Below are 12761 nucleotides of genomic sequence, written 5' to 3' on the forward strand. Positions count from 1 at the left end.
GGCAGCCCTGGGCAAGACAACCTAGGACTCAATGTGTCCATGCTCCGAAAGCCAGTTCCTGCCTCAAACTTCGCCCATACTGGAAACAGCTTGGGAAGGACGCAGTCCTTGAAAAAGCGACCCAGGACTCAGTGGGTCCACACTCAGAGGGCTGGTTCCTGCCTCAAACCTCGCCTCCTGGGAAACAGCCTTGGCAAGGCGACCCAGGACTCAGTGCGTCCACACTCCAAGGGCGGGTTCCTGCCTGAAACCTTGCCCTTGCAGGAAACAGCTTGGGGAGGGCACAGCTGTTTCCAAGATGACCCCTGCAGGACTGACTTCCTTCTGGTTGGTCGAGCTTCGGATGTGAGGCATTACACCCAGGGTTTTTATATAAATAGATGGTTTTCTTAAATATATAAAGAAAGCTCTTCAGTATGTTATTTAAAAAATGTTAATCAGCCATGGTCCTGACGACTGGGAATATATTGGTGAGCATTAAAGATCTCTTCTCTGTTCCTTTAGAGCTTCCAGGTAAATGGGGATACAGAAAAGTAACTAATCATAGGGTAGGGGGGTAATAATATAGATGTATAGGATACTATGAGGGTATAGATGAAAAATTCTTCACAAAAATAATAGGGGGCGTCAAAGAGGTTTCCTGGAGAATGTGACATATAACCTGAGATCTGAAGGATTACAAGTGAGCCAGACCAGGGAAATGGAAGAATTCATAAGAGAGAGAGAAAAAAGGTGAAGGCCTGAAAAGTAAGAGAGAGAGGATTTGGTGTATCCATCAACCTGAAAGACATTTAGTATGCCTGGATCAACACAGCTGTTTTGTATGTGTGAGTGTTCAGAGGTGGGGGGAGGTGGGAGTAGGGGAGCATTTGTGATCAATAATTAAGGTTGATTAATTAGAGCCAAATACTTTTCTGGTTTTGGATGCTTATTGGGCACTCCAAACTGAATATTACTCTATAACTAGAAATATATGAGAAATTGGTTTTTTAATGGTCGATTGAGAGCCTGGTAGACAGTGATATGTCTGATTTACTAGTAGGAATGCAGTCTTATATTTTTACTAGTAGCTTTTTAAAAATGTATAACCTCATGCTGTACTTTTTATGTAACTTCAGTTGAATTCTTATGTTAACCTAGTTCAGGCTATTTTTGTGTTCCTCTTCAGTCCCTTTTGACTATTGTTAAAGGCAGAGTTGAATCTTTAGTGTAGGCCTTTTTTTTCTTTCTTTTTTTTAAAAAAAATATTTTATTGATTTTTTACAGAGAGGAAGGGAGAGAGATAGAGAGTTAGAAACATCCATGAGAGAGAAAGATCGATCAGCTGCCTCCTGCACACCTCCCACTGGGAATGTGCCCGCAACCAAGGTACATGCCCTTGACCGGAGTCGAACCCGGGGCCTTTCAGTCCACAGGCCGACGCTCTATCCACTGAGCCAAACTGGTTTTGGCTTTAGTGTAGGTCTTGAAGGTCTTTTAATTAGAATTAAACTGCAAAAACTTTTTATGTTTTCTTCCTACTGGTACTACACTCAGCAATACTTCCTGAGAACTTTATGTAGATCAGTAGAGAAGTTTATATAAAGTACTTTTTTTAGTCTACCACTTATAGTTTGTCGATCACTTAGAGTTTAACTGTGAACAGTTAAACTGTAAGAGTAGCAGTTTATTGCCAATATATTTTGTAATGTGAAATGGACTATGCAAATATGTGTGTATGTATGTACATACACATGCACACATATGAATTTACTTTTTTATAAAGAATAATACCCAGACTATCTTCTGAATCTTTTTAAATTTATGTTTTCTGATTTTGTGGTAATATGATCTAGTACAGTGGTTCTCAACCTTCCTAATGCCGCAACCCTTTAATACAGTCCCTCATGTTGTGGTGACCCCCAATTTCATTGTTACAAATTGAACATAATTAAAGCATAGTGATTAATCCCAAAAACAATATGTAATTATATATGTGTTTTCCGATGGTCTTAGGCGACCCCTGTTGAAGGGTCATTCAACCCCCAAAGGGGTCACGACCCACAGGTTGAGAACCACTGGTCTAGTAGAATAAACATTGATTTAGATTTGGGAAGGGGTGGAAATTATTTCATCTATAATAATAAAAGAGTAATATGCTAATTAGACTGGATGTCCTTCCAGACGTCCTTCTGGACGACCTTTCAGACGAAGCTGGGACTTCAAGGAAAGCTTGGGTCCCGGGTGCCAGAGGGAAGCCAGTGCTGGCAGCCAGGGAAAGAAAGGCCTACTCTTGCATGAATTTCGTGCATTGGGCCTCTAGTTATATATATATTTTCCAAAAGAAACCCAAATGTATAATTTGGGGTGGATTTAGGTTCATATCTGCTTTAATAATTTCTCCAAGATAGGTTTGGTTTATTTTAAATATGGATAAGTCAAAGTGCAAAGATTATACAGCTCTTTAAGCTCACATGACTATCAAAATTGGAACCTCTAAAGACAGTAAAGTTCTGATAATCTGATAATCCAGTGGTTCTCAACCTTGTCTGCACATTAGAATCACCTGGCAATCTTTTTAAAATCCTGATTTCTCAGCCTTATCCTCTGGAAATTCTTTCTCTGTTACTAATGTTGTGGCCCCACCCCATAAAAAAGAAACAGAATTTCCAGAGGATGAGGCCCAGAAATCAGGATTTTAAAAAGATTCCCAGGTGATTCTAATGTGCAGCCAAGGTTGAGAACCACTGTGCTAATCAATCTTTTTTCAGTAGAATTTTGAAGGTTGGTCTATTTTCAAAATGATGATAAAATACAAAATGATACGAAAATTAAATGTAAACAGATTGCAAAGGTTAAATAAGAAATATTTTTATGGACCCGCCAATATTAATTATATTAGTAAGATTGTGTTTATTCTTTAGTAGTTCCAGAGCTTACACAGAGAGTCAAATAGTTGTTGAATGAAAGAACACTTTACACCTAGATGGTCTTAAAGGTTTTTCTCAGGACACTTTTGTTTTTAATTTAAATCAATAGTATCATTTCCTTTTATTTGAGAAAACTGAAGGCTCATTAATTAGTAAAGCATTGTATGTCAATTTTTTCAATTTATCTATGGCAATGACCTGTAGGAAGTAGTGACAGAAGACCTTCCAGTTGTGTTTTATTCCTGGTGGATGTTTTTATTTTAAAGATTCGATGCTTGCTGCCATTTATTTTTTCTCTGCCTTTTGATATTTTGTCACAATGCTTAGAATCCCTAGATCACTGCCACTTCTTTAACGAATATTTATTGAGCACTATTAGAGCTGAATACTTTGTAGTTATCAGTAAGACATATTTGGTCTTGGCTGATTTGGAGTTTATAATCTTAGTGGAGAAAGGCAGGCTTTAAACTAGTATGTCAATATTGAATTAATTGCAATTGGGATAACTTTTTGAGGGAAAAAGGTTTTGAGTAAATTTATAGTGGTATCAAGAGGCTTAAACAAAATTCAAAATTATGGACAAGATCTACTCTCACATTAAATGGCCATAATCCTTTGTTGGCCCAGAATCTGAAGTAATTTGAGCTGATTTAAAAAAGAAAAGTCACAGACAATCCTGTGACACAGTTTTGACTTTCTTTTTTTTTTTAAATTTTATTGATTTCAGAGAGGAAGGGAGAGGGAGCGAGAGATAGAAACAATGATGAAAGAGAATCATTGATCCGCTGCCTCCTGCAAGTCCCACATTGGGATTGAGTCCGCAACATGGGCATTTGCCCTGACCGGGAATCAAACCTGCGACCTTCTGGTTCATAGATCGATGCCCAACCACTGAGCCATGCTGGCTGGGCAGTTTTGACTTTCATTAAGGAATCAGGAAAATGTGTTACAAAACTCCATGTTCACTTCCTAATGCTAAAGTAAGCTTGAAGAACTAGAGCAAAACTTTGGCAGAGAGTGGGAGGGGATGGGGACATTTAATTTTTCTGTCCCACTCCAGATCTATAGAATCAGAATTTCTGAGGGTGGATCACATACATCTTTATTCCAAGGTCATTTTGATGATCAGACAAATAGATGTTGGGACCACTGTTGGGATATCCCAAGAATTGATTGACTTCAGAATTAGAAAAATAGCATCAATTTTAGTTGTCCTTATATCCAAACTAGTGGCCCAGTGCATGAAATTCGTGCACATTAAACGAGGATTAGTTAGAGGATATATTTTAATATTGCTATTTGCCCTTTCTCTATAATAGAAGTGTCAGAAAAAGAAAATTAGTAAAATGTATATGAAAATCTTCCTCCTGTCAGAGTCTGGGGAGTGCTGCGGGACTCAGAGTTAAGTCCCCACACACTCTCAGTGCCTCAAAATCGAACAAGACACAGACCCAACTGGCCCCACCCTCATTGGGTGAGATCCAGACCCGGCCGGCCCCACGCTTATCAAGCCCCGCTGGGAGGGGGACGCAGCCTCAGGTCCCCTGTCAAGCCCTGCCGGGCGGTGGGGCACAGGCTCAGGTCCCCCAGGGCATCCTCAGGTCCCCTGGCCTGGTGCCAGGGCGAGGGGAGCAGCCTGAGTTCCCCTGTCAAGCCCCTCCAGGCAGGGGGGTGCAGCCTCAGGTCACCCGGGCTGGGGTGGGGGGTGTGCCTTGAGGTCCCCATCAAGCCCTGTGGGTGAGGGGTGCAGCCTGAGGTCCCTGTCAAGCCCTGCCAGGCGGGGGGCGCGGCCTCAGGTCCCACGGCCCGGCACTGGGGCATGGGGTGTGGCCTGAGGTCCTCTGGCCCGGCACTGGGGTGGGGGGGCGTGGCCTGAGGTCCCCTGGTGTTGGGGCGGAGGTCATGGCCTGAGGTCCCCTGTCAAGCCCCGCCAGGTGGGGGGCACAGCCTCAGGTCCCTGCTGATTGTTTGTTAAGGCTAGTTACGGGAACTCGGCCTCCGCTGTGAACGCAGCCATCTCGTGTTACGGAATCCTTGCCTCTCTGGATGCAGCCATCTTGACCGTTATGGCATGATGGTCAATTTGAATATTCCCTCTTTATTAGAAAAGATAGAAGGATTTTTGCTTAAAACTTAGTTTATAAATAAATTGTGAATAATACACTGTGGTAATAATTGGAAATGTCTATATAACATTTTTAACAAGTAAAACTGCACTTTTGGATTCTCAACAATGGTTGTTCAGTTTAAAAGTACATATTGAAGTTACCTTTTGTGTAAAGTTTTCTTTTTTCCCCCTCCTTAGGAACTAAACAACTGAAACACATTTTATTAAAAGATGTGGACACTATTTTTGAATGTAAATTATGCCGAAGTCTCTTCAGAGGATTACCAAATTTAATTACCCACAAAAAATTCTACTGCCCACCAAGTCTCCAGATGGATGACAGTAAGTTTCAGTCATTTATTCACTTATGCATTTTACAATTAAGTATTCTTATATTACAACCATGTTTGTGTTAAATTATGGATAGCCATTTATGGATAATTTAATGATAGAGAATAAAATTAAATACTTGACTCAGTGTTATATTCAGTTTCTTAGATATGAACTTTTATACTTGTGCTTTTAACTTGAATTTTCCTATAGATATATGAGGTTAGATTTATGAGTATATTTATTTGTATTAAACTAGTGAATATAGTTTTTGAATGTTCATATGGATCATATAGTTTATAGTCAGGATTTATGTAAGTTGCAATACTAATTTTTGAAGGGGATATTGGTATTTTTCGTCTTTAACATTTTGTTACCAGATACGACTGATAATTTACCAAGATTCCTCTTAAGTAATGAGAAGGTTGGGAATAGAGCAAAGAAAGAATGAGTAAACGATTTCATGGGAGTGTTAATCTCTCTACTGTTTTCTGAGTCTTGATTTGAAGATCAGTTTTGTTCTCCGTGAAATTTATTTAGGTCAGTCATTTTACCAGAAATTAGATTGTATTATGGGCTAACTTGAGATCTGAAATAACTTAATGTGAGGAAGGCAGATAGTAGGCCAATAAAGTGTTTGTGGAACCAAGTTTGTTGAATTAAGTGTATTGTCCCTGTATAATTAGGCTGCTATAATGGTGTTGTTTTCTTGCTTTAAAGAACTCATGTAAATTACTTAAAGTATTTTAGTAATAGCTTACTTTCATAATTTTTTGTTCAGGGATTTAACTCTTTGTGGGCTTGGTAAATATAGAACTTGTTTTGCCACTGTGATACTATATTGCATTATGGATTTTGTGCGTTTTTCAACTTAAACTTTTTGGGATGGGATTGAAATACAAACTTCAAATATCAGCATGAGACTGATTTAAAGCATTATAAGACGTAAGTGAAATAAAAATTTCATATTTGGATACTGCTGTTAGAGCTACATACTATTTTTTAATTGAGACATAAATGAAAAGATTATAAAAAGATATCATTGAGATATAAATGAAAGGTCTATAAACATTAGTTTCAAATCTAATTTTTAATTAAAGTACCATTAAAAATAAATTAATCCCTAACCGGGTTGGCTCGGTGGATAGAGTATCGGCCTGTGGACTGAAGGGTCCCGGGTTTGATTCTGGTCAAGGGCATGTGCCTTGGTTGTGGGCATGTCCCCAGTGGGGGGTATGCAGGAGGCAGCTGATTGATGTGTCTCTCATCGATGTTGCTGACTCTCTATCCCTCTCCCTTCCTCTGTGTAGAAAATCAGTGAAATATATTTAAAAATAAATTAATTTTCTGGTAGTTAATCCTTGTTATTTTTTAGTATGACTTAAAGAGGGAAATACAGGGTGTGGCAAAATTAGGTTTACAGTTGCGAGTATGTGAAACGAGTTTATTCTTATATTATTATTTATTAATTATTGTATTATTTCCATACAAACAACTTTTGCCCAAATGCTGTAGGTAAATGGATTTACAGGATTATTGTGCTCTCTTCTTGGCAATACTCATTCTAGAGATACTGCTGTGAAAGTGTTATTCTTCTTGTAGACACTTCATCCATTTTAAAAAGGAAGTACATGAGAAGAGCTATATTGAATCATATCTTGTTTTCTAAACCGATAATTTGATGTTATATTTAATAAGTAACAGTTAGAATTTAGAGTTGTATGTGGAAACCTAAGTAGTGTTAGACAACTCTGTTCCAATAGTAATATTTATTTGCCTATAGAGGGTATAATTATTGTACAAGTAAATAAAACTAACTGCTTTTGGAATAAATCTATAGTTTTTAATCATTTGTTTTAATAGAATTGTTTCATGTTAAGGTGACACATAATAGGACTGGGTTTAGCAAATACTTCTATATATTATGGAAGGCAGCTATGCTCACCACTATACCACCAACGCCTTCCTACTTCTATATATTATGTTACTCATGTTTATATATTTTCCTACAAATTTTCTTTTTCATTTCCATAAGTATGTCTCCATGCAATTAGAATAGTTAATTTGTTATGGATAAGGTTAATAGGAATGCTGTTACATTTTCTAAAAAAATTATTTTTATATGTAGTAACATTCTTCATTATGTTTTATCCATTTTGGGTAATGAGAACTTTGCCTAAAAATATGAAATATTTTATTGCTTAGGATGCCCATGTGCTTATATATTTTATATTAAGGGCACTTAAAAGTGGAAGTAGCTCTTCTGTTGCATCTATTTCTTATCATTTGCATACTATGTTGAGGTCTTAAAGCAAATTTTAGTTTAATACTAGTTTTTATCTTCATAAAATACTGAAAAGAAATAATGCTGTTATGAAAATGAACATGAACCAGAAATATAAATTTTAAGATAGCCATTCATAATACATTAAAAAATATTAGGAGGCTATATATAGCAGGCTAATTATTCCGGATTGAAATGTTGTTATTTTTTCTTAACAGACCTTCCTGATGTAAATGATAAACAAAGCCAAGCCATAAATGATCTCCTAGAAGCCATATATCCAAATGTGGACAAGCGAGAATATATTATTAAGCTAGAACCCATAGAAACTAATCAAAATGCAGTGTTTCAGTATATTTCAAGGACTGATAATCCTACTGAAGTCACAGAGTCAAGCAGTACTACTCCTGAACAAACTGAAGTTCAAATACCGGAAAGTGACACTGAACATTCTAAAACAGTACCAGTTACAGTTACTGAGGTGGAAACTGTAGAGCCCCCTCCTGTTGAGATGGTTGCAGATGAAGTTGCACCCACATCTGATGAACAACCTCAGGAATCACAGGCTGACTTAGAAACTTCTGACAATTCTGATTTTGGTCACCAGTTGATATGTTGTCTTTGTAGAAAAGAATTTAATTCCAGACGAGGTGTTCGTCGTCACATTCGAAAAGTACATAAGAAAAAGATGGAAGAATTAAAAAAGTACATTGAGACACGAAAGAATCCAAACCTAACCTCTAAAGGACGCAGTAAGAATGTTCTAGTTCCATTAAGTAGGAGTTGTCCAGTATGTTGTAAATCATTTGCTACAAAAGCGAATGTAAGGAGGCATTTTGATGAAGTTCATAGAGGACTAAGGAGGGATTCAATTACTCCTGATATAGCAACAAAGCCTGGGCAACCTTTGTTCCTGGATTCTGTTTCTCCTAAAAAATCTTTTAAGACTCGAAAACAAAAGTCGTCTTCAAAGGCTGAATACAATTTAACCGCATGCAAATGCCTCCTTTGCAAGAGGAAATATAGTTCACAAATAATGCTTAAAAGACATATGCAAATGGCCCACAAGATAACTCTTTCTGGGACAAACTCTAAAAGAGAGAAAGGCCCTAATAATACTGCCAACAGTTCAGAAATAAAAGTTAAAGTTGAACCAGCAGATTCTGTAGAATCTTCACCCCCTTCCATTACCCATTCTCCACAGAATGAATTAAAGGGAACAAATCATTCAAATGAAAAAAAGAACACACCGGCAGCACAGAAAAATACAGTTAAACAAGACTCTGAAAGCCCTAAATCAGCCAGTCCGTCTGCTGCAGGTGGCCAGCAAAAAACCAGGAAACCAAAACTTTCAGCTGGCTTTGACTTTAAGCAACTTTACTGTAAACTTTGTAAACGTCAGTTTACTTCCAAACAGAACTTGACTAAACACATTGAGTTGCACACAGATGGGAATAACATTTATGTTAAATTCTACAAGTGCCCTCTTTGCACTTATGAAACTCGTCGGAAGCGCGATGTGATACGACATATAACTGTGGTTCATAAAAAGTCATCCCGCTACCTTGGGAAAATAACAGCCAGTTTGGAGATCAGAGCTATAAAAAAGCCCATTGATTTTGTTCTAAATAAAGTGGCAAAAAGAGGCCCTTCGAGGGATGAAGCAAAACATAGCGATTCAAAACATGATGGCACTTCAAACTCTCCTAGTAAAAAGTATGAAGTAGCTGACGTTGGTATTGAAGTAAAAGTCACAAAAAACTTTTCTCTTCACAGATGCAATAAATGTGGAAAGGCATTTGCCAAAAAGACTTATCTTGAACATCATAAGAAAACTCATAAGGCAAATGCTTCCAATTCACCTGAAGGAAACAAAACCAAAGGCCGAAGTACAAGATCTAAGGCTCTTGTCTGGTGAGGAACAGTTAACAGAGTTTTGCTTTTTTCTCCCCATCGAACTAAAAAAAATCATTTGACCATAATTTATAGCTGGTTCCATTTTAACACATTTGCTTCCATATATCTTATGGCAATGGGAACTGCAAGAGTGATGCACATATTGCATTTCCTCTTCAGTGACCTTTATTCCAGTGGCTTGGGAACAAAAGTTAACTTCAGAACTTATCTTCCACAGGACAATGCAATATAGTTATAGGTAGATGGCACAGGGTCAGCGCTTTCCTCTCTAATGTTGTAAAATAATACATTTATATTGGCTTATGTTTACAATAGAAGTCTTCTGTTTAACTTTGCACAGGTTTAATTTGATTCAGTGACTTAGTCTACTAATAAATGCATTGTAGAAAAGTTAAATATATTAGAATGAATTTGTGAAGGCGATAATTATAGGAAAAAAGTCCTTTGAGGCACTGTAATTATTGTAAAAATTAATCTGTGGCAGCTAAATAAAGTGCTGCACTCAGAAAAAAAATCCCCAAATTGAATTTAAAATGATTAGCATTATTATTTACATTTAACATAGTGCTTCTAGGCAAAGGGGGAAACGATAAAAGTTTGGAATTTCTTTTTCCTTCTCCTTGGGAATATGTGTCAGTTACCATTTTTAAGTTTGATCTATGAGAAGAATGATTACTTAGATCCCAAATCCTCTTATTTTTCCCTTTTTGCTTAACCTTTTTGGTGATCAGTTAAAAAATATAGTTAATATTATTAAATAGGGATTAAAAAAATTTTTTTGTGTGTGTGGTTGTGCATTGCAAGAAAAGTGAAATCCCTGTTGGGAAGAAAGAAAAAATAATACTTAGGAGGTTTTGGAACAAATGTAGATTTTAAAATGGCAATATAAAATAAGGAGTAGATTCCCTATCCTTGTTTTTTCAAGTCTCTCTATATTTTTAATTTAAAGTTTACCTTCAGTACCTGTGTCCCCTGAGTTAAGGCAATTAATATATTTAATTAGTATTAAATTAGTTTTGGATTCAGGTTATAAAGAGTGCTGAGTAGGTTAAATGTTGTGGCTTGATTATAATATTTTTCTATTTTTGTGGAAAACTTGTGATGAAACCATTCTTTAGAAGTTATTTACTATTGTATAATTTTAAAAACAAACTTTGATTGGTGAACTCAAAAGTGTTCATTTATTCCATTTCTCCTCAGATAACTTCAAGTGATGTACGAAAAGGTTTGGAGTTCATATTTGTGGAAAGACTTTAAATTGGTGTTAGAACCACTAAACGTCTTCAAATGGTACTATGAGAAAAAAAAAAGAAAAACATTTTCATAAATATTTGACTGTAACTGCTGTTTTCTTACTAAAAGGATAATTATCTAACCACTGTTTCAAAGGCACTGCCTTTCCCAGCACTTTCAAGTAGCTGTGACAGTTACATATTGTCATCACAGTACATCAGCTAACCAGTGTCTACAAAAATGTTGCAAATTTTGTTTTTCAAACAATTTGTTGATTAAAGCGATCAACAGCCTGAAGAAAATAATCACCACTGGTGATTTTTAATTGACAAAGACTTGATATCTTAGTGATTTTAGTTTTGTTCCACTTTATTTGGCAAAATTGTCATCTGGATTGTACAGATACCTGGTTTCCTAGTGAGTGGATGTTAAGACCAAAAGACAAATTAGTACCAACACATATTTAGCTTACTAATTATTTTTACATTCATTTATTTCTAACTTGTTTTCCAGCACTTAAATGTTTGGAAGTTTCATTCGAAAATATATACTTACAGGAAAGTTCCAGTTCATTTTCACCCATGATCATTACATTTTTCATTTGTAAACATCTGAAGTTTTTATGAAAATTTAACATTCCCCTATTTTTCTTTAAATTTTATACAAAGCACTTTAATGATAGATGCAACTTAATTTTTCAGTTTCTATTTTTTTAAAAGACCACACATTTACTAATGTTAATATGAAGGTAGTAAATAGCTTACCGATATTTTATGGATGCAGACAATCCATGCACAACCACTTCTTATGATACTAGTTTATTTCTTTAAAAATTGCTAAAACAGGCAGGTGGGGGTGTAAACCCTGGTTTTTTTCTCCCAAGTAAAATCTGAAATGACCACTTTAGATATTTGATTCCTACTGTAAAATTTGGAAAATAATGAATTCTTGTTCATTTTTATAATCAAGATTTTAGGAAAAACAGAAGTACACCTATCTTTATGAAATTTTGGACAGGTTTTGTGTATCTTTTGTACTTTTTAGGGAATATTTTATTTTTTAGTAATTTTTGTCAAATTATAATTTTAAAAGGTACAGCAGAGAATATACCATGTTTTTATATAGGTTCATACCTGTACTTAGGAGGGACCCTGTCCATCTATATACTTTTTGTATAAAATTTTAAAATGTTGAAGATCCACAAGGTCATAATAAAATACTTCTATAGCTAGAGAAACATTTACCCTTCCCAGTGCTTTGCACTAAAATATACTGTGAAAGGAAACTAGAAAGACTGTAACTGTTGCTGGAAATGTTCTATATTGAATGTACATGCTCTTGTTGGAAAAATGTACTATATGTGATGGAAATAAACCAGACTTGGAGTTATTTCAGCTAAATGTGCTTCAACAAAGGTGCATTGGTTGAAACTTAAATGTTTTATTATCAAATTTAAATTTATTCAGTGACTATGAGCAGCTACACTTGAATTATATCTTGATAGTTTTATTTTTAAAAATTAGAGTTATAATTTCTCTTTAATTTAAAAACAGATTTACTTTTCCACATATGGAAAACTTGTACTTATAGGTCTAACTTTAATGATTAATAGTGTAATATATTTAGGGAACTAAATGTGTAGGTGGTATTTCATTTATAAACCATCTTCATTAGTTGCACATTATTAAACATGTATGTTTGACTTTCGCAAAGTGTTATCTTTTATGCATTCCTACACACAAGACATATTCCAAAGATATTTTCCAGACTTAAGTACCTATAATCAGTGAAAAGATAAGAGAATTCTTAAAAAGCTTGGGTTAGCTCTTTACTACAGCCTTTCATCTGTATGTCAGTCTTTTCTCTGCTTTTCTTCTTAAATACTGTATGGAAGAAAGGGGAGCCCAATTGCTGGAATTTTCTTACTTCACTCACCTGTTTCCACATGTTTTCTCTGTCATAACTCTAGGGCTACACAGCA

At 35.9% G+C, this 12761-nt stretch overlaps 1 protein-coding gene across 2 annotated transcripts in view; it reads left to right on the top strand.

Moving 5' to 3' along the window:
- The window catches only part of ZNF800 (zinc finger protein 800), a 26478-nt gene extending 13992 nt beyond the window's left edge, over positions 1-12486 (top strand). The window contains exons 3-5 of one of the 2 annotated variants that reach the window (XM_006771408.2): positions 5215-5358; positions 7849-9544; positions 10748-12486. In XM_006771408.2, the coding sequence (XP_006771471.1) occupies positions 5215-5358; positions 7849-9544; position 10748 (1841 nt within the window). In that variant the 3' untranslated portion in view covers positions 10749-12486. Of the gene's footprint in view, positions 1-5214; positions 5359-7848 lie in introns of both variants that reach the window. The other variant, XM_006771407.2, reaches the window with a different exon arrangement.
- Positions 12487-12761: the final 275 nt, after the last annotated feature.

This window comes from Myotis davidii, unplaced genomic scaffold (genome assembly GCF_000327345.1).
Source record: "Myotis davidii unplaced genomic scaffold, ASM32734v1 scaffold705, whole genome shotgun sequence".
NCBI lineage: Eukaryota > Metazoa > Chordata > Mammalia > Chiroptera > Vespertilionidae > Myotis > Myotis davidii.